This window comes from Siniperca chuatsi, linkage group LG11 (assembly GCF_020085105.1).
Source record: "Siniperca chuatsi isolate FFG_IHB_CAS linkage group LG11, ASM2008510v1, whole genome shotgun sequence".
NCBI lineage: Eukaryota > Metazoa > Chordata > Actinopteri > Centrarchiformes > Sinipercidae > Siniperca > Siniperca chuatsi.
In genome coordinates, this window is record NC_058052.1 from 9170456 (window position 1) to 9193166 (window position 22711).

At 42.0% G+C, this 22711-nt stretch overlaps 1 protein-coding gene across 10 annotated transcripts in view; it reads right to left on the reverse strand.

The window, feature by feature from the left end:
- The window catches only part of ablim1a (actin binding LIM protein 1a), a 39691-nt gene extending 17331 nt beyond the window's left edge, over positions 1 to 22360 (reverse strand). For 2 of the 10 annotated variants that reach the window (XM_044214449.1, XM_044214445.1), the window contains exons 1-2: positions 3125 to 3262; positions 271 to 454 (exon numbers count right to left, since the gene is read on the reverse strand). In XM_044214449.1, the coding sequence (XP_044070384.1) occupies positions 271 to 419 (149 nt within the window). In that variant the 5' untranslated portion in view covers positions 420 to 454; positions 3125 to 3262. Of the gene's footprint in view, positions 1 to 270; positions 481 to 3124; positions 3263 to 11859; positions 12115 to 16008; positions 16596 to 18396; positions 18687 to 22108 lie in introns of those variants that run through there. The other 8 variants (XM_044214451.1, XM_044214448.1, XM_044214454.1 and 5 more) reach the window with 8 other exon arrangements.
- Positions 22361 to 22711: the final 351 nt, after the last annotated feature.

A 22711-nucleotide genomic window follows, 5' to 3' on the forward strand; every position in this document is an offset into this window, starting at 1 on the left:
ATATGTTTTAAGCAAAGATTTCTTACTACATTTCTTCCTATTAAAATATTATAGACCTATGAGACTTTCCAAGCCTCTTTAAATGGCTTTTCTCCCTACGTTTTGCCCTGTGTTGGTCAGACTTTTGTACAAAGAGTTTTCCAAACCTACAGATGAATGCCTGTATATTTTGTGATGTAATTATAGTATTTCTACAATTCAAAAGAGTTAAGTGTCGCTGGGTTTCTCTGTGGTTTATCAGCTAATGTAAAATGAGTCGGTGTCTCTTACTTGCAGATGGTGCAGACAAAGCAGGTAGGGTGGTAGGTCTTGCCCAGGGCAGTGACCACTTCCCCCTCCACAAAGTCCCCACAGCCATTGCAGCGGGTGCCGTGCATGCGTTGGTAGTCCAGCGTGCACAGATACTCTCCATTCTTCATGAAGAAGCCCCCCTGGGCGAGGTCACAGCCGCACACTATACAGGTCACACACATTGGCACTCTGCAAGTCAGTTCATTTAGTGCTCTGCCCATATAACACATAAAGCATCCAACAATCGAGCTGCCCAGCTCCTCCACGCATCAATGGCTTTGTTAAGACTTGCTAGTCTGTGTAATCCTGAGAGGTTCACTGACTGCACGAAATGGATGCTGACTTAAAAATCTGTGAAAAATAGATTTTAACAGCTCTGTCCGTTGCAATGTGAAGCGTAACGTAAAATCCTTTCATCAGCGGTGTTCACAGTCAGGAGAAAAAAAAACCTGAACCTTCTCCCTTTGGTGGAACTGTGCACTGAGGGCTCGTGCTGATTAATCAGCACTACTACTGCAAGGTCTTTTCATTGTCAGTGTGGAGGTAGACTGCTCAATGCAACAACAATTCTACAATTGTCTAGCCCAGGAAATGGTCTTGATCTGTTTCTGAAGATAACTGGCTCAAAATACTCTATACTACACTGTCAGTGTCCAAGCTTCCTTCCATTCAAATATAACCTTGTAATCTACACAAACATGAAAGACTGGCAAAGGAAGAAATACCATTTAGGGAACAATTGAGAGTTTGGGATATTTTAATGTTGGTGTGAAGCTGTTATTGGGTTTTACTACTGATCAAATGAAAGATTGACCATATCGGAGGAAATACGGCATTCAAAAATTTTAATGTGGAATACTACAATGGCTTTAATCCCTGCGATATCAAGCGGAGACGCTCAGGGTGGCTTAAGATTGGTGGCTTTTCACTTTTCAGCTGGTCCATCGTGAAACACGGCAGTTTTTAACTTGATAAGCTTTGACCATCACCTGTGTGTGATATGTTCAAATCCAGAAAGCCACGCTAGCAGCTCTGTGAGGCTCTAATATAAGGCTCATCAGTGCGTTGAGCTAAATGCTAGTGACAGCATGCTAACAAGCTCACAATGACAAACCTCATGGTGGCGCTAGAGGAAAAGTCAGGGTATCTAAAATGTCATTAAAGTGACATTAGTCATTGCACTAGCAAACAAGCAGAAAACATTAGTAATAACATTTATAATAATATAATGAATGCATACGCTGTGTAAACTCCACATATGGTTTGTATGATCACTATTCAGAAATAAGGCGTGTCTGTATATACAGTATTTCAACCACATAATGATCACATGAGCCATGTATTCCACTATTCCAGCACCACAGAGTGAGCCTGGGAATTTAATAGCCTTTTAGAAATGCCACAGCTAAGAGGGAAAATATTTTGATGTTTGAGATGACCGCACCTAATCATTCTTATGCAATGAGCCACGCTAAATCCTGGGGATGAATGGGAGCGAGTGAGGGAGAGAATCAGATTTAATTGCATTAGGGCTCAGGGGTGATGAGATTAGCTTGTAAGCTAACTGAGTCGAGAGAAAACCAGCAGTGGGGATTTTTTCTTAATAACCTTTGAGTGTCAATAAGATCAGTCAACCTGGCATGACCACAACTGACAATTATCATTAGATTTCCTACAGTGGAAGACTGACAACAGCACACATACATTTAGAGCAAGGACTAGGACTGTGTGTCTCTTGGCTATTAAAGCTGTCCTTGTGTCATTTTTGACAATTGCTAACACACACACACACACACACACACACACTTGTAGTACCACCGACTCTCTAAAGGCATGTATATCCACTTGTAAAGAACAGAATTAGGTACTAATCTCAGTGTTTGCTTGTGTTATTCTTGGCCCTTGGTGAACTAAGCTAACTCTATAACAGTGTTCCAGTCACAGATTAACTACAAGGGCTTCAGCGGGGCAGGTTCAGCCTACAGGAGTGAGACTGCTTGGTCAGCTGTGGGCGGCTACATCGTAATCGTGCCAGAATGCCAGAAATCCATCAGTAATAAGGCTAAACGCACAAGGATTTGCACTGTCACTTGTCATAGCAGCCTGGATGGTACTTTAATTGGAGCATGTAGGTCTGAGAAATGAAGATGTGTCATGCCGCTATGTATTCCCCTCGTTAGAGGAGGATGGAAAGGACACTGTGGCCTTTAGGGACTTGTACTGCTCCTATCCAACTTTGCGTGATTGGGATGCTTTTAGGGCCAGTCATGGAAATAGAACAATTTGTTCAGTTGCACTTTTGTCTGTTTACCTAAAGTGCCATAAGACATATGGCCCTTCTATACCTGTGAACTATCATACAACATCACAGGGGAGAATCATATTTTAAAAAACACAACTGTAGTCAGCATAGGCAGCATTAGGCAGCATGTACTGAATGAAAGGAAGCAAATGTCCTACTATTGTGACTGTATCAAATTAGCTATGAATTTTAAAACTTCACACCTTAGCTGCCAATTTTCACACAACTCCCACAGCCTTCTTCTCCTATTCAGACACAAATACTCATCTAAGCTGTCTGAGGGCTCATTTTCAAAATTGTAAACAAATAACTTATTTACCAAAGGCTGGTCTTTTTGATCATAATATCAGAGTTGACTCACATGGAGTAAGGCTGAGCCAAATCAGAAGCAGTAAATAGTGAAACCCATTCAACACATGTTTATTAAATTTATGAAATGCCCAATCACCAATTTGCAAATAAGTGTCTGTATTGAAATTCTTGAAAATTGGTTGTTTCATGATTATTTTCATTAATCAGCTGTTACTGTACCTTTACAGGTGAAGCACTTGAGGTGGAAGTGCTTGTTCTGCACCCGCAGCACCTCGCCCTTACATGGCTCCGCACACTTGTAGCACTTAATCAGGGGCTTCTCTGTGGAGTGGTGGTGTGTGTCCTGCGCATGAGCCACTGCAAGAGAGGAGACATTAACATTACGATTGAGCTGAATTGTTGGTGAGTCATCGTGGTCGCTGCATGTGGTAGTCAGTGCAGTTTTTGTAAGTTTTTTTTGTGTGTGTGTTGTGTTCATCTGAGGACACGCTCTGCACAAGAACCTGAATCTGCAGCATCACACAAACATCACAGACAAAGACCAGCTGCTGAGAGCCTGTCAGGGTAAAAAAAGAACAACATTGAGCAGGACAGCACAACTTGGGGTTCACAGCCCAGATAGGCGCCCTAGAGAGCAACGACCTAAATATAGTCTGTCTTGATCAGTAGAGGATGGAGAGTCAAAATGCTGAGTGGGCAGGGCATGGTAAATGGCTAAAAGGATATTGATAAAATCAGTTTCACTATTGAGTTTAGTGCACTTTTATCCTCAAAGGAAAATATCATGGGCCATTTGCTGTCTATGCCTAGCTTATGTTCCCAGAAATGAATTTGCAGTGCATGCTATATATGGTTTCTTTTTGCCATGTTTAAAAGGTACGTTTTAGCGTCAAACAGCATGAGATTAACTCATGCTAACAAAGACATTGAACAAAACAACATGAAAGCGACAAATACGTTTTAAAGCTACTTTTTGGGCTTGTGAAGAGTTCCATTCTTCCCTGTGTATGTCAAGTGTTTGACAGTAAGCAGAGCATGGCACTCAGCCCAGGCAACAATAAAACAGAGCAGGCTTAATATTTGCTGTGATTGAATATCTCACCACACACACTGTGGAAGTTGCAAATTAGTGAATGAACAAAATAGCAGTTGTTAAGGCAGAAAAATGTGCCTTCATATTTCCAACTGCACTGCCTGTGTGCAGATACAAGGAAAACAAGAATAAGCATAAGGTAAGAATGTGGAGTAGATAGGCAACTTTGAACAAGACTAAGTCACAGCCACAGCTGTTAACATTCTGATGTTTAGCAGGTGTGATGTTTACTGTGTTAGCAATCTTCGTTTAGTGTGTTATCATGCTAATGTTAGAAAATTACCATTAAACACAAAGTACAGCGAGTCTGATAGAAATGTCATCAGTCAAAAACTAAATGGACAAATTCAAATTTTGACCTGATGATTGCGCTATATGAAAAGTAACGGGATCACCAAAGTGTTTTCAATTCATCCTGAGGGGAGCAATCCATCCAATAGTTGTCGAGACAAATCACACAAAGCCACAAATGTCAACCTAATGGTGGTGCTGGAGAAAAAGGGGACCACCAAAGTCATTAGGATCCATCGTGTGGGAACCATGAATGTCTGTACCAAATTCCATAGCAATCCATCAAATAGTTGTTGAGATAGTTCAGTCAGAACCAAAGTAGGGGACCAACAGACTGACATTGCTATCCCTAAAGCAACGCTTGTGCTGCTAACATGACTACAAATGGTACTAAAATAGCCTACTTTTGATGGCAACATTAAAATTACTCTAGTTACAAGACTAGCGTGCATAGATCTTAATCTGAGTGAAGATTTAGACATCACTTTCTTAATGTGACGTATTGTGACAGTCCTCATAATTATATAAGACAGAGAAGCTATAATCAACTTGCTTTATCTCTACAAGCAGTATCCAGTGTTATCTTTAGATCCATGATATGTCAGCCTGTGGCCCTCCTCAGTAAAAAGTTTGGGCGTCCCTGACACGGGCAGACATAAATCCAGCGCTACTGTAAGGGATGTAAATACTGCTGCAGTGCTGCACTGCACACCGCTTATCAGCTATTCTGAAACCAGCAGATTATTTCACATTCAGGAGCATTAACTAGCAAGGCTGCCTCTTTCTTTCATCCTCTCATTTCTCTCTCTTTTTCAAACAAAGATATGCACACACAAACATGCACACACACACACACACACACTAAGAATACACATGAAAGGATCTTTGCTCTTTCTGCTCTGCAATGAATCATTAGTCTGCAAGGCTAAAATAAGACACCACCAAAGGCACAGAAATAGCATCATGACCAATCGATGGTCTACCAAAGAGACTCTGGATTATTGATGACTTGGCCTACCTTGCATCCCACTTCTACAGCAAGAGAGCCCAGTCTTCAGAACATTGTTTTCTTAATGAGACATTTTGATTCATCCTCTAGGGGCAGTCTAAAATGTCCTATGCCAATTCTTATGGATACAATTCACAGAGCATCAGTCTATTCATAATTTGGATTGAAAGGGAACTGAGAGAAGTTGCGATTTGTGAACAGTGGAAGAAGAAGATGGGATAACTGGAGGGAGGATGGAAAGAATCTGGGTACGATGGGATGGAGGGTGGAGGATCTGTCTCCCAGGTGTCTCTGATTTGATGACATTCAGCAGGACAATGAGTCATCTCTGGGTGAGCCAAACTACTGTGACAGTGAACTGAGTCTCAGCAGCGCTGTGTTTGACATCGCACCTCCATAGAAAAACACAGGCCATCTGGGTAACTGCACTCTGCAAAACTATCCAATGTACCAAGTCATTTTAAACCTAATGCACACTATTCATCCTGGAACAACTTAAAGGGGAAAAAATCCAGTTTCTTACAACTTGGTTCTAATTTCTTTTATTTTGTTTGGCCATATCAGTAATGATAACACTGTACTCATTAAAGTAATTGCTAAGATTTGGAAACCCAGACATCACTACAACAAAGTCGGACAGGGCGACACGTATGAGCTGTCAGATGATCAGACTTGTTGTTTATCATTAACCACTGTATTTGGAGTGGTGAGAGAGTGAGCACACTCGAAATGTTGATAATTATCCATCAAATTGTGTGTAACCACAACTACAGTAAGTACAGAAGGTCAAAGCTGAACCAGGAAATTGGTCTGTAAATTGTGATGGAAGATTACACTGGAAATTTTGGGTTGTAATTTTACCATTCCCCTGTGCTTTTGCTTTCAAATAAGTTTGGCTAACCTGAGAGTTTGTTAACAACCTACCCGAATGTCTGACTGCTTGTGTTTCTTACCCCGTCTGTTGGGGATGTCGCCACATTCCCAGATCCCTGCAATTAGGCTACTTCGGTGAGTACAATGTTATTATTACTGATAGGAATGATGGCCAAAACTACAAAATAAATAAGAACAGGTATATCCTTTAGACTTGTTTCTAGCATAGTTTCAAATTCAAAAAAAGTTTTAATATTCTTGAAATAAGACAAAATATAATCAAGAAAATTCATGAAAAGTTAAACCTGCATTAATTGATTTTTTAAACACATGGGAGCAGCACAACAAGTTGTAAACATAACATTGACATATTACTTTATGGAGTTAATATAGTGCACGTGTTGCAAACAATTTCTTAGTGACATTAGCATTGATTTGGACAGTGTTGGGGAAGTTACTTGAAAACTGTAATCAATTACTCATTAAACATTCCTTATTCAAAAAGTAATTAAATTACTTTAATAATTACTCAGCAGTGAAAATAATGCGTTACATTACTCTTTACTTTACTTTCGTTGCTCAGCCCAGCTCCATCAAAGGCGCCTTTAAACAACTTCATATCCGCCACACTAAATAAATATATCTGGCTACTATTTTCACCAGCTAGTCGCCAAGTTTGTGTGTCTGTAATTTGGTGCTGGGTTGGTAGCATAAAGAGGGGTTTTAGAGCTTTTTTGTTAAAAACAGCTGCCTATACATGCAGATAAGGGCGGTGAGAGTGAACCAAAATGCTTGCAGGCCGTAAAAACCAACTAAAAAGTTCCATAGAGCTGAGGGGAACTGCAGAGAGAGGTGGTGATAATTCTCTCCTTTCACAACACACGTCATTTTATCCAATGTTAATATAAAAATACTGATTAGAGCACCTTTAAAGTATATATATATATTTCGTTGTCAGTCTGTCTTTGAGCCTGTTTGTATTGCCGACCGCTTACTATTTTTACATTTCATAGAGTGTTGTGTTGTCAGCAGGGACAGAGCAGCATGGAAAAGTCAACACTGCTAACGTCATAACAGGTTGACAAAAATCCAAGACAGATGTTTGAAACTCATGCACAGAGGATCTAAAAAATGAGGTTTGGATGGGAATCTATGAGCGCTGTGTGTTTTTCCAGCTTAACCCCACCTCTTCCACTGTAAAGTGCTGTGTTTGCCTCAGCAGCAGCTGCACAGAGGGAGACTGTGGCAAAAGCAAGCTGAGATGGGTACTTTACATAGTGTTTCATAAAAATTAAGGAAGCCAACATAAACAGGGCTGCTAAATTTGCTGAAAGGATTCAAATCGAATCATTTATAGGATTTGTTTGGACATAAAATCCATTAGTGAGATCTCTTTCAAATGTTTAGCAAGCCCCCACACTTATGACTCTATGTCTACAAAAGCATGACTTCAAGAAATTCAATAACATGGATTTTAAATAAATCCACTAGTGAATCTTTAGGGGTTCTTGCCATAGCAGCAAAATGGCACATGATTTTCTTGAAAGAATATTATATAATGCTATAAATAAGTAAGAACGCGGTAGCAACCTCAGCACTGAGCAACTTACTGTGAAATATACAGTCGTACAAATTTTCCGACTGCTGCTTACATTCCTCATTCTGGGCTGGATGTGTTGGCTGTGCTGACAGAGTGATCTGTCCTGCCTCATCACCAGGGGATAAAGTGACTGATATGAGCCTAAACACACAATGAAAACACACACGCGCACACACACAACCATGGTGCTGAGGGAACAATAACCAGCGGAGCATCCCAAAGCCAGGCGCAGAGGAAAGGGGGCTGCTCTCTCCACCACTATACCCCCCCCCCATTTAAGCAGAGCCTAGCTGCGTTGGCAATAATAAAGGCTGCAGATGATACTCTGGAGGGAAGTGAAGAAGGCCATCTTGAATCCCCTGAGGACAGATTTTCCCGTAACACGTGCACAAGCCACGCTGGTAAATAACAATAGGGTGGGGTTATTGACAGAGAGAGTGGGACTTGCTGAGGAAGCTTCAGACTTTGTTGCCTTCATTTCCTACCATGAACCCAGAGGAATGTAAAGCAATGGTAGTGGTCTGGAAATGCACTGGGAAAAGGGGAATATAATTAAACAAGACAGGAAAAGATCTAATAAAATATTCAGTCGCTCACCGCCTTTGTTACTGTAAAAGTCACAGACATAAGAGTTTCCAGTACAGATAGCCCCAAAGGAGTGTGTGTGTGTGTGTGTGTGTGTGTGTGTGTGTGTGTGTGTGTGTGTGTGTGTGCGTGCATGTGCCTTATTGTGTAATGTGTACAAGTGTGTGCGTGTTACAAAGAGAGACAGAGGGATAGATGAAAAGAGTGGCAAAAGCATCTCTGCTCCTGGCATCCATGCAAATACTTCTGTCCCCAGATGTGTCTGGCAAAATATACACACACACACACACGCATGCACACACTTTTTACTCCGATATGCATCCAATCAAATCAGTTTGGGATAGAATATTCCAAGGGGACTGACCCATGATGAATATCAAAGGGCACAAATATGCCCACCATGAAATCCCAACATGTGATCGGATGAGTATGTGTGTGTGTGTGTGTGTGTGTGTGTGTGTGTGTGTGTGTGTTGTTTGGGGAGGGCGTGCGGAGCTCTTCATCACCCAGACATAACAAGGAGCTCTTAACCCTCCCCTCCATGAATATGTATGGCTGTATTCACTCACTGCCTCCCCGCCCCTCTTCCCTACCACCAGCGTCCCAGACAAAGCACTTCAAACACGGGCACAAATTGCTGGGGGACCCCTATCGGCCTCCACCAGGCCCCCCAAACTTGAATAACTAATCCTCAGGGACCTAGGTTTGGAATAATGACCTGTTCTGAATGGTTGAACGCCACAGTGAGGAGCGTTTGTTGTTGGGTAGGTACATAATAATAATACGCTGATAAACAGAGAGAGGGACTTCCAGTCCAGCCACTTATCTGAGAGGAGACAATGGTGGCTTCATGAACTGCAGAAGCCATTGTGTTTGTAGAGCTGATGAAGGCCTTGGCTCTTTGCCTCTGAATGACGGCCCATTATGGCCCTCACAAACCTGTGTCGTATTTCCTGTGATAATCAAACCGATTGATGCCGGACAGAGAGTCTGTTTGTTGACTGGCACATTGTATACGGCTACAGTCTGTGTTTTTTTCATGTGATACTCATGTCGCTGTTGTTATTTTAGCCTGTATATTTTAGGTCAGTGACTGTCTGTCCCTGGCCGACCACTTATCTCGTCTGTATATTCCGGTCCTGTGTGCCAGCTGTACAAACACCGTGTGTCTATGAGAGTGTGTGTTGCACTGATGTCTGTGAAAGGGTTTAGCTCCTCTTTCAGGGGGCAGACACTGGCAAGCGTCAAAGATGAGGCACCACTGCAGTTGTCTGCAGCACTGCGAAATCACGGGAGGCAGCTACAGAGGCACATGACATTAGACTTTCGTGTCAAAAGAAAATTTTCAGATTGTGAATGCTGAGAGTTCTGGGAGTTGGTGGTTCTTTGCACGAGGCAGGTGACGTATATGTGATGACGATCATCTCATCTCACAGAGTCAGCAGGACTTCTTACGCAATTTAACGCAGAGAGCAGGAGAAAGAGAATAAATGAATCAACTGCTTGTACAAATGTGCACAAATCTCAGAAGCACATGTAGATCAAGGTAAAAAAGATGAGACTGCCTTGGGTGCACATGGTACCAATAAATTACAAACTATGTAAAGGGTATTCTTGGCTTTGAAAATAGGACAACCGCCTGCAAGCTGACAAAACGCTAACACTGCAATCCTTTTATTATGATTTATCATTCTGAGCATACAGTATAATTCAATATTTGGTCAGCTGTGCATCCTGGTGGTACAGAGCCCACCTGGCCTCAGACAGGTTGCATGATGAGATCCCTGGAGAATACATGATGAAATCTTAGGTCGCAAAAGCACTTCGGTTTAGAGGAATGAAAAACTAGAGGCCTCTAAATGTGGACGATAAACCCAGACAAGCCTCCTGCCACCATCAAATACCAAGAGTTGGCAGGCGAGGTAGCGGGTTAAGTCTACGGAAAACTTTCAGAGGGATTGTGGGAGATGAACATGTGGCAGCCAGAGGTTACGGGTGTTCTGCCGGCAAGGGGGACTCGATGGCAAAGGCCTTTTCTTTGTGGCCAGTCGAATCCACATCAAGAGAACAGCTCCAGAGCCGGACGCCGCCTCCAGCCACCAGTGTGCTGTCAGATACATAAACAAACCTACACACTCATATCTGTCAAAAAAATCTGTAAACATGTTTTCTTTTGGTGATAGAAATAGTTTCAGACAAAACATAAAAATATCACATGCCCACACATAGAAGCCAAACTCGTAGCCAAAGTCTACACAAGCTGGAAGATTAAATCATAAAACATCCACTGAACCACAGGAGTAATACATCAAGCTGGTTAACTTGAGACACTATTAAGGGACTTGGAGTATAATGATGACGTATAATGACTTATTATTGTGATTAATTTTCTTTCATAATCAGGTCCAGTCCGGTTGAATTTAATGTGGAAAACGGTGATGTAATAGTTTGCATTTTGGAAAAATTAATAGATTCAGCATATGCAAGTTACATGCTTGTTAATTAAATATTTGTCCTTCATTTTTTTAAGTGGTTGAAAAAGTCAAATTGTTGTCATTGCTTCTTTTTTTGAATATAAACAGGACATTTTACTATAGAAAATTGTGCCTATGTAGCTGCTTGCTGTGAGTCATACTGCCAAACAATGGTCAACCTCCCGACCACATGCCCAAGTAAACTGCCGGGAATGTTAATATCTCTGGAACATGCCCCCTGACTTCACCTGATTCATCCCACACAGCTGGGCGACCTCAGTTATAGGTGGAAACAATCATCTTTTTCTTTCAACAGGACACTATGAATGAGGCCACAGCTGACAACAATGGAGTGTACCTTTTAGATGGTCACCATGGCAACGGCTGCAGACAGAGCGTGAGAGAGAGAGAGAGAGAGACAGCGAGTGCAGGTCCATCGCTCTGCGCAGTGTGGATCCCTACACTAGTGCTCCACTTTTTCTCTCTACATGTTACCTTTTTATTCAGCATGCATGAAAAGACGGACTGTTCTATCCTAGAACTATCTGCACGTTATTGCCCTGAACGTTTTACATTTGGTGCCAAGCTCCTATACAACAAGCCAGATGCTTTGCTCCAGCATACATTTACATAAAGACTGACGCTGCCAAATTAAGCCGACTCCAACCCAAGCATCAGCTGCTAGAGAGTACTGAGAAGGGCGTAGCATGTTCAAGTCTTTAACTAGAGAGAATATGTTGATATGTTGCACATTTATACTGTGTCATCAGTGCAGCACACACCCACATAAAGAAAACCATGTCCACATTACCGTGACTATATCATACCCACACATCTAAAAATAATCAAATCAGAGACTAACAAATCAGTCAAACAGCGAGACACAGCAGTGCAAATCCAACTGGACATGCTGCACAGCTACACACACTGCAGGCAGCACGACAAGCAAAACAAATCCCCTAAAAACACACACATTGACACACACACACACACACACACACACTCTCTAAACCATGACCACTGGAATACCTTTTTCTTTGACCATGACCATGAATCCAGGTAAATCTGCACCAGAAAAGGCTCTGGGTATCGATCACCAGCAACACAGGAGCTGCTAGTTCCTTTTTTTTAGTCAAGACTGAAGAGCAAGAAAGAGAGCCGAGACACCAACGAGAGAAAGAGAGAGAGAGCGAGAGAGAGAGAGAGAGAGAGAGAGAGAGAGGTGTAGGCGCTGCTAAGCTCTCCTCCTGAAAACACTGCTACAGCGTGGGGTTTGCCTCCCGACTGCCTGTTTTCCTCCCTCCCTCTCCTCTTCCTCTGCCCACTCCTCCTCCTCCTCCTCCTCCCTCTTCCCCTTCTGCTCCCTCTCAGCCACTCTGTTGTGTCAGCCGCCTCCTCATTGCAGCAACCAGGTGGCTGCCGCTGCTGCTTCTGTGTGACCAAAAACAGTAACCCCAAATTCCCATTACAGACCCCCTTAAGCACACACACACACACTAGAGTAATAATGCAGGAACACACACATCACATGCTATTAAAGACACACATGCATGTAAAGATAAACTGTGACACAGACTGTTGAGGCATAAGGATCACCATATACATAAAAAATCTGTCTTTTTCTGTAGTAACAGCTTGTCCTCACAGCACATCAGCTTGACATCCGTTGCAAACTGTGTGGTATGATGTGAATTCATGACACCCTAAAAATGAACATAAACTCTATTCCAGGTGTAAAAACTTCAACAAACTGAATTTTGCTGGGAACAACTCTTCACCACATCACTGTACAGTATAACACTCACCTCAACAAAGACTTTGTATCACTACAACAGGGCTGCGCTGAAAGATTGGTTCAGTTAAACAAAACTTAGTGCATTTGACAAATGGACTTAAAGCCTCAAAATCATAAAATAAGGGCCAAAGGAATAAAAGACTGACTTCTTGGAAATGTCGATATTTCATGACAGTAACTGGAGGTGGTTGTAGCACCAAGCACCAAAATTAATAATTGAAATAAAATAAAAGAATAAAAGTATTAATACATTATCCACAGTTCAAAAAATGTTGCCTAAATGCGCTTTTTGAGAATACTATCTACAGTACAGTAATGATAGAAAATAGGGGTTATCTAATCAGATCCAATCAACACTTTCAACCTGATAATATACAGTAAAGCCAGGCTCACCTTGAGTGACAACCTAAGTTGTGAATAATCGCACCGCTTCCAGCAGGCCATGTACTGTATGAGGACTTCATGCGAGGGCAAGAAGAGGGCCATTTAAGGTCGAAGGTCACACTTACAGTGCTCTCTAGCATGAGCTTTGTATTAATATCTTTAGTGGATCCTCTGGAATCCAATTACAGAGAGAACGGGAGAGCATGTTCCCGGCTGAGCCTGGTGAACACACCAGCTCTTATATCATCTGCCGGTGAAATGACCGTATGGAAGAGTGACATTTCTTGTCAACCCTACTAACAAAACAAAACTGAGAGTAAAGACTTTTTGTACGTGATTCGTCGCTTTGTTTTTTTTGGTGCTTGTTATTTGTGCTGTCTTAGTATTATAACCGCACTGCTTATATGCTAAAGCTCATCCATCTGCTCCCCACATATACAAAATGTATGGAATTATTTACAAATAGTATTTCACTCAAGGCTGACTAACTAACCAGTAACACCTCACTATAGCTGAGGGGGAGGAACAGTTTTGCATCAGCACCAGCTCTATAATTGCTGATGCAGGCAGCCCATTATGCATTCAGAATGCATTCATCCACTGCAGTGGCAACTGTGCCACCTGCTGGATACCCAGCAACATGCATCAGCCTCCACAGGGGCGTTTTCTTCTCATCGGGCGATGGAGACATGCCAGTGAGGCAAATGGTAAAAATAGTTAGCAGACATTTCTGCAGCACTCCACCCTTTTTTATTATCAAGGGAGAGAAACATGTAATGAGTTTGCGAAGACCAAAGATTTGAGTGGCTATTTAATCAGACCTGTTTTCCAACTGTTAGCTGTTAAAAAAGCCATCTCCTTAAGAAGATTAGAGGTTTACAGTGTGGCTACTAGCTGCTAAATGCAACACAAAGATGTCCTGTTATTGTGTCTTCTCATAATGCTTTAATGGACCTATTATCATCTCGCTTCTGTAGGAGCTGCTGGACATTCATGCTACATAAGGCTTGCCAAGAGCAATTCCTGAGTAGCAAAGCCTATTATCCATGGATGAAAGGTTTCTACTGTATTTGGCTCACCTGTGGATGATCCATGTCTGACTGTCCATTAATAACCTGGCCAGGGAACTATACACTGCACAGCCTTCACATCAGTGCAGATTAAGCACTGTTATCACATAGCGTGTGCATTTCATTGACAGTAATAAATGCCATTTGATTTACAGTCATAGACTATTGCCTTGAGTAGTTAAGCCAGACTGACATTATAGTGCAAGAGGTCACATTTACAGTAAATAACAGTGGTTTGTGTGGAGTTATCCTTGGGATTAAAGCTAGGATTGTAGGATGCCAGACAACCACACACACACACACACAAATGCATACAGAACATACATGTGCTTCATGTTAGCTACACACCCTATGCACTGGATGACGATTTGCTGATTTTTACAAATCCAACACACACATAGCATGACAGAAAATATTAATAAACAGGATGAACCCCACAACTCTTTTGGAGCATTGACAGACCTGCCTATCTGTCTCTGGATAATGACAAGCACTTAACCAGCTTGTTTCTATTTTAAAATGGGTTACAAAACAGTGAGAACCTTTTGAACAGCAATCCTGTGCAACCAGGTTCACTTCTTCAAAGCGTATTTCACCCATGCTACATTAACATTCCTGTGTTGTAGCTACCCTGAATACACAGAAATATGTTTTCTCTACAACGTTCATTTAACATTTCTTTCTTTTTGTAAGTATTTCGACAATTTACAAACATGTAAACCACATTTGTTAATCTACAATCCACAAGAATATTCTTTGAGGTATCATCGATCACTTAGTGACCTCTGGATAACATCGCACTCAACTAGTAAAATAAAGCAGCATTGTTTATAGTGTAGAAACAGTGAACACAATGTTTCAGCTTTGTTGGTTTACAGTTCAACACTAGAGAGGTTTCAGAAAAGCTTAAGGGTGAATAAAATGATGACTATTGTGTCTTTGTGAGTTTGAAAGTTTTGCAACAATGTTTTTTCCAGACATTGGGTCTCAGAAAAGTCATGGAAAAAAAAAATTAGATATTAGTTCTCACTGAAGAAATGAAATGGCTAACATAAGCCTTGAGCGCTGTGATCTTTGCTCTAGGGTCAGCTGGCAGAGACAAACCTTCTTTTAACCTGGGCAATTAGTCAAAATCAAACTTTAACTCCAAAACAGAAGGAGTTTCTGCTGTCTCGGGTATTTGCAAACAGCTAAGTCCCAAGCAATGATGATTTTACTACTGTGCCTGGCACGCAGTCAGAGAATACATAAGGTCTGGAAATCTCGATTTGTCCTCATGCCCATGTTGTAATCCTGATATAAGCCACCATGTCGCTTCCTCATGTACTGTTGCTTGGCAAAATGCAGCAGGTCTGCCCTTGCATATGGGTTTGCATTATATAACTATGGAGAGGACGGTGATTAATTTCACATTTGCAGTAACACTTTCTGGCGTTGGGGAGTTATGGTTGCGTAACTTGTGCAAAGGTCAGATGTGAAAAGGTGTAATTACTCACTGCCATCCAATTAAAATACAATAATCACTGAGCAACATCTAATCAAGTCACTTTCCAGACACCTACTCACAAAGTACAAAGCAGAGCAGTCAAACTGCAATACAGGACTAAAACAACAGCCCCTCGTGGTATTAACAAACAACTGTTGAAGGGGGGAAAGCAGATGACAGGGAAAGAAATAATACAATTAAATGTTACTTCAATCAAGCATGTCTAAAAGTAGAACAATGTACTTGCTAAATTCATGCAAGAACATTTTTGCATTTTAATGGTCAGTTTTTATTACTCATTGATTAGGCAATCATCATTAAAGCTGACTGGTGTTACAGTTACAAGTCAGCCGCAGCTTGGATGGATGGCTGTAATGAGAGATGGGTGAATCTTTTTTTTTTTCATAAAGATAGATCTAGATACATCTTTTCCCCTGTCCTACCTGTAGCGACATCATTCAGCCTCTCACTCAGATAATAGTCATTTGGGTCGAGGTAGGGCAGCTGCTCCATGTATTGTTTAGGAATGAGGTACAGGACCTCAGCCACATGCCCATCCTCGATGATGGACATGCGCTTGACCGAGCTCTTGCGTTTCACCCGGACGCGGTCGACACTGTGGCTGCGGCTGGAGCTGCACAGCTTGCCCAGGCTGTTGAGATTGGGCAGAGTGGGCATGGTGCCCTGCTCCCCTTCAACTGTCCCAGAGAGAAGAGTGAAGCACTGCAGGTAGACGTCGGCCAGGGTCGGGCTCAGACCCGTTCTAAAATCCAATCGCCATTGGACATCAAGAACGCGGGGTGTTCATAGAGGTACAAAGCGGAAACAAAGGAGCCAGCGCTTGATAGGCGACTTCACAGCAGCGCATCATAAAATCATGGCAATATCCAGTGAGGCCTCCAGTGGAAACTCCTCCTGTTAGGATCCCTGCACCTGTCACTTCAGAAAGGCAATGGATGTAAGAAGTGGAGTGCTGATATCCACCTTGAGGTGGAGACGCTAAACAGCAGGCAGCAGGTATGTCAAAGCACTCCGCTGCAGGTAGAGCAGAGTGGGAAACAGGGAAAGAAGCTTACACTTTGAATGTCTTCAGCCCAACCAGCCTGGTGCCTTAAGCAGCTTAGGGCTGACGTCGAGCCTATGATTATCTTCTGGGTGGGGTTAGGTAGCTCTACATCAGGTTGGCCCAGTGTACGGTGGGAGTATCTACACCTGATGTGACTCATGTGCACCCCAGTCACTGCTCTGCTTATTCACATCTGTCCAAAGAGCTGAGATTCTGTCAGACCTTCCTAAAATAAAAATACATTGTTTTCAGTGTGCTACATTTTTGGTCAAAGTAAGCCCTCTCTGAGAAAGCATTTTAGATGCATCTAAATTCCATTCTGTTCATAAAGTGTGCTTTTGTGTGAATGTACTTTGCTTTAAGGTGGGTTCATGTACAGTATGGAGTAAATGGACGCATATCAGTGTATAGCATCACAGTGATCCAAGACATACTTAGGTAGATTGCCTTGGGAGTCTGCCAGTCCTTTACAAGGTCAACAACCAGCAAGGTCATTCCAACAGCCAACAATGCACTGACCCGCTGTTAATCATCAGCAGGATCCTTCACAATAAAAGATGAAGAGGAAATGCCAGCAGTGGCTCTCCATTATCCGGTGAAATTGTCGGGTATAGGATTTTGGAAGATGTAACTTAGTAAGAAGGCATGTTCTGAGTTTTTAATCTTCAAACCATCTAATGTTGGGACAAATTTGTTTCTGCAATGAGTTCCAGAATGTTTTCTTGACAAGCCAAATCTGTATAACCAACATCTAGCTATTGAATTTTTACAAGCACTCTTTCTTGAGTCAAAGATGCATTCACCTTCCTTGGAAATGTGAGTTCGCCATGAAATAAATTTTGAGTCATCAACATGTCCTGGCGGGAGGTGTAAAGATAGATGATGGAGGGAGAATCTGAGCAAACTCCACAAAAACAAGATAACCCCACAGTGCTCTGATATGTTGTAAAACAACTGAAAACATTTTGATATTTTGAAACCTTAAAAAATTGCGCCGCTAAGACAGGACTGTCTCTTACATACAGATTAACAACTAAAAGCAGAAAAGAAGAAAAACCTTCCATGACATCTGATATTCATCGAACAGATATAGCTAATCACAGCTATCTACTTTCTCCCACCAAAATTAAATAAATCATTGAGGTACGTAGGCATCATAAAAAAAAAGAACAGCAGACAATGACAAAGCACAAAATATCCCTTTAGTCTGGAGATGTCGGGCTTGGCCTGCACTTCAAATTTAATGACTTTCCTCTTTGTCTGAGAGGGTGCACAGAATCAGGATGGCTAGAGCTTGGCTGGCTGAGTTATCTACTATTTACATCAATACAGTATTTAACTCATTTGACTTAATTCAGGTTTCCGCTTACAAGCACACCTTCATCCTCCCATTCAGAAAGCCGGAGTTTCGTTTCAGAGAAAAGAGAGAAGTGTGATAGTGAGGCATAAGCAAGAAGACGCACACTCTTACACCCACGCATGCAGACACCTGAGAGTAACTAAGGACATGCTATTCTGCTGCAGTGAGGCACTGCCCTCCAATTGTCATCCGCTCTGTGGTAGCTTTGACACAACTACCCACACGCTCGCAAATCAACACATACATGTTTAGAAAACAAGGCTGCTGTCGCTGCGCACAGACAAATCTGCATCGCTCACAAAATACATCCCAATCATTTTCATAGCCTCTGCCGTTTCTGCATCTTGCTCCACGCTAGAAGAAACACACCCCCCCCTCCTCTTTATCCGTTTCTCCCTGTCTTACCATCCAGTCCGAAGCAGGAGGTGATTCTTTGGGCGTAGTTGCAGAGCCCATCGTAGCCAGGCTCCTGCCACACTGTATCCCTCTCCCCCATCTCTACAAACTCACACACACACCGTCCTGTCCGGCAGCGCTTTTACTCCTTCCCCTGCTCATCAATTATTCAGGCTTTTGCCAGGACACATGCATGCGCACGCACACCAACCCTCATATTCACACATACAGTATATATAAACACACACACACACACACACAAGACAGAGAAAAGTGCTGATGCAGAGGGTCGTGCCGTCGGAGCATGAGCAGCCCTCTCCAGTGGTCGGATAAGGATGAGGCATCAGATTATGTTACTGCAGAATGCAGCCATGCCTCCTTTTTCATCTACCATTGATCATCCAGATTACACTGCAGTGTAACAGGTACGGTGTGCAGGATGTGCTAACCCTGCTCAAGGAAAAAGCGAGGCAGAGAAGGAGGTCAGAGCAGGGCAAAACTGGAGATGTACCAGGAGTCAGGGGGAGGACTTTCTTTGCTGCTAGTCACTTAAAGCTATCCAGACATCCAAATGCAATGATTACTTTCAGATGTGATTACTGGAAAAAAGCACAACAAGGGACAAAACAGGGAAGCATGGCCCCCAAAGTGAAGTTATCCCCAATTTCTTTACGCTGACATAACTCTTTATGACTTACATTCACCCTACAACTTATAATAAGTAGTAGTGATTTGCAAAGTTACATGAAAATAAGTTATAAATTAATATAATAATGTTTGGCTGCATATTGATTGTTATCACCGTCCTAAACATACTTTTGTTTTAACAATGAAACCTCGTAAACTCTGATTCATGTTGCTGAGATTTAGTTGAAAAAGTCATTAGGAAGAGGGGAAACACCTAAAATACATGAATTCAGCACACTTTACTACTTCACTACAATGCCTTCAAAAAGGTCCATAAAATCATACAATATATGAAATATGACATGCCAACTTATGCAACAGCCCAAGAGTAGCAGAAACTGAATGAACAACGTTGGCCCGCACATGTGAGAACTCTGCCGTCCAACATGTTGTTTTAAGATTCTGCGGTGGAGCTGAGACAAATGTCTTAAATGGACCAAGATGAAGAGTAAATTGACCCACGCATGAATAGCCAACCTAAGCAGTAGAGCAGAACAGCAAACTATAAAAATAAATGAAGAGATTATGCTAAATGGCATAACTGTCCTAGGTTTTAAGGTGATTTCCCAGACCAAGAGGGAGAATGTACTGTAGATGGAGGAATTCGATAAGAAACGCCCTCAAATGCCACTACAGAGGTGACCTTGAACAATGCACTTATCCTTCAGTAGCTCTGGTCGAATTGCTCAATAGCCAATGGTAAGCAGCTCACTGGTTGGAATGAATGTGAAAGCGTTTCTTGAAATAATATACAGTATGTGCTCTGTCAACATCCCTCGGATAATGGCTTTATAAAAAATAAATAAATAATAGTTTTTTGGTTTTTTTAAAATCATGTTTAGAGATTCTAGACAAAAGAAAACAGCACAGGAAATATGATGACAGTGAAAGGCCCAGATTGAGCATTCTGCCCCCAAGGGTGTATTACAGGGCGGGGTGGCTAATGGAAGGACATCACTACCAAGGTAAAAGCTGACGGCCTTGTGCTGATAACAGGGGTGGGGGGGCGACTGCAAGACTGAGAGCACAGTAATGGCTGATGCTTGCTGGACACCCAAGGGAGGGGCTGGTAATCATAAATGTATACTGGGAGGGAAAAGTGTAGTCATTTGAGACATTTTTGTAACTTCCTGTTTCGCTGGGAAGGAAAATGTTTCAATTCGCTAACGTGTTTTACACCCTGCCTATAGATTTCTGGATGGTAGAATATATAGAATAATACAACCGGAGGTCAACGATGAAGGCTGAGGCTGCAACTATATATTGATACCTTGAACATAAAGGGGGCTCAGGGATAATGAACATTCATTCCAGTAATCCACATTAGGGCTGCGACTAGGAATTATTTTCATTTTTAAATAATCCGCCGATTATTTTCTCGATTAATAGTTTCCTCTATAAAGTGTCAGAAAATCATCCATTTCTAAAGCCCAATTTGATGTCTTCTGATTGCTTGTTTTGGCCAACCAACAGTCCACAACCCAGAGATATTAACTTTATTATCACATATGACCAAGACAAGCCGCAAATGCTCACAGTTGGGAAGCTGGAAATGTTTGGCATTTTGCTTGAAAAATGACTTTCAATTGATCGATGATCAAAATAGTTACCCATTCATTTTCTGTCAATCCATTAATCAATTAGACGCCATTTAAAACATGGCAAAAATCACTCAAAATACATTCTGACTGCCCAAAACATATTGGGACGTGCATGCAAATTCTCTTCAAAGTATGGGAAGAAGATACAGTATATTTCCACAAATATTCTGAATTATTATCTACAGAAAAATACTTCTGAAACATGGTGTTTGTGTCAATGTGCCTGATTTATTCTGTGATAATAAATAAATAACCTACATAGACCCTAACCAACACAGAGATAATTGGCACTTCACAATCGTACAACAGTAGGGTGCAGGGCAGTTAATTCTCATGAATAATGATTGGCTGTTTGCAGGGGTTTAAGCTGCTAATCAGATCTATGTACCACAGGGGGGCTGTCAAGCGGTGGGCTCTGAGCTCCATCGATCGCCACCACAGTGATACACAGGCTCGGGCATACAGAGCCGGAAGGAGAGTGACATACTGTACAGCTTGAGCTTCTTTAGAAAAGGTTGATGTTTTACCCAATAACAGGATCAGGCCCATCATGATGAATCCAACTGCGGATTTGACATAATAACCTTGAGGTCATGTTAATATTGCAACTGCTGCTTCTATCCAGCTCTCAATCAGGCAGTCAGACCATCTGATCACAACCTATAGCAGGAACAGCTGGAGGCTCTTTATCTCTTCTGCCAGAGAGCACAGTCGCCTGACACAAATCCAGGACAGCACAAAGGTCCACCTGATGGGAACGAAAAACAAGTCCCTGCCTGCACTGTTTGCAGGTATCAGCTGTTTCATGCTCAGCAAGAAATGAAAACATCTTCAGAACTCAGACAGGTTGAGATTGTTGCACCAAATGTAAATATAGTTTACATTTTTGTTGCTTTTTTTCCAAAAAAAAAGATAGTACTTTTAGTCACCTCACCAGCTTACCCTCAAATTTCACTACATTGTATCACAACCAGTCAATTAAGAATACACACCACTTGCTACCAGTCCTCCATCAAGAGCTTTAATTAAGGCAACAATTAGGGTGTGTGCAGCCTTCAACTTTAACTGATGTGTATCATCCCTGATTAAAGATAATGTCAAATGTCAAAGGAAACAGCTTTTTTTTTTAAAGTGTGATCTATTTATAGGTTGTACCAGAGTGCAAAGTGTTCATATTAACAAAATAAGTTGTAGGCTGTCTACAAAGGGCTGCAGCAGTGGAAGCTGTAGTTTCAGTTATGCACCGGTGTAACCTACTTACAACAACAACGGTGTCATTATCACAGCTTCACTCTCCCGAAATACGACGCAAATGGGCTCTCTTACCCATTGCATCCATCCTTGAACCAAGACCCTCCTCCTCCCCCAAAATAAGAGACTTTTTTTCCTCTATATGTACTGTTATGAAGGCTTCTGCGGCAAAAGATACTCACCTCTAGCAGACATGCCCGGTAGGTAGAGCCTCTCTTTCTTTGCCGAGATTAACAGGAGGAGATGCCCCGGCGTAGCTTTGAAGGAGGGAAAAGGGCCGGTTGACAGACTGATATTATCTGTACTTTAAGTTTTTGGCTGTCATTTAGTGGCATTAAGCGCAGGGAAACAGACAGCCTGCGATTTGGTAGACTAGACTAGACTGCGCGATGGAGAGAGCACTTTCCAGCGACAGGGCGTGTCCTGGAACAGACAGCATCCTTCTTATTTTCCAACAAGTTTATGTCCATATTTGAACATAATATCACCGAATTACGGAGCTATAAATTAAATCATTCTTGAAATTCCTTGCCTGCAATCTGCTGTCGGGTCACCTAAACGTTACACCGGCTAGCCTACTTTATGTCTGGGATGACTGTGCTGTTCTGGACGTGGTAGTTGGGCTAAATCATAAAGTTGACAGGCACTCTGGAGCAATGACTGTTGTTTTTCATTTCCCCCCACTAATCCAGCTACTTTAAGGAAAATATTAGGCAATTTTTTCATCACGTGGACTCCTCAACTTTATCCCCAAAGCAGTGAGACTTTAAGCAAGCATAACCTCA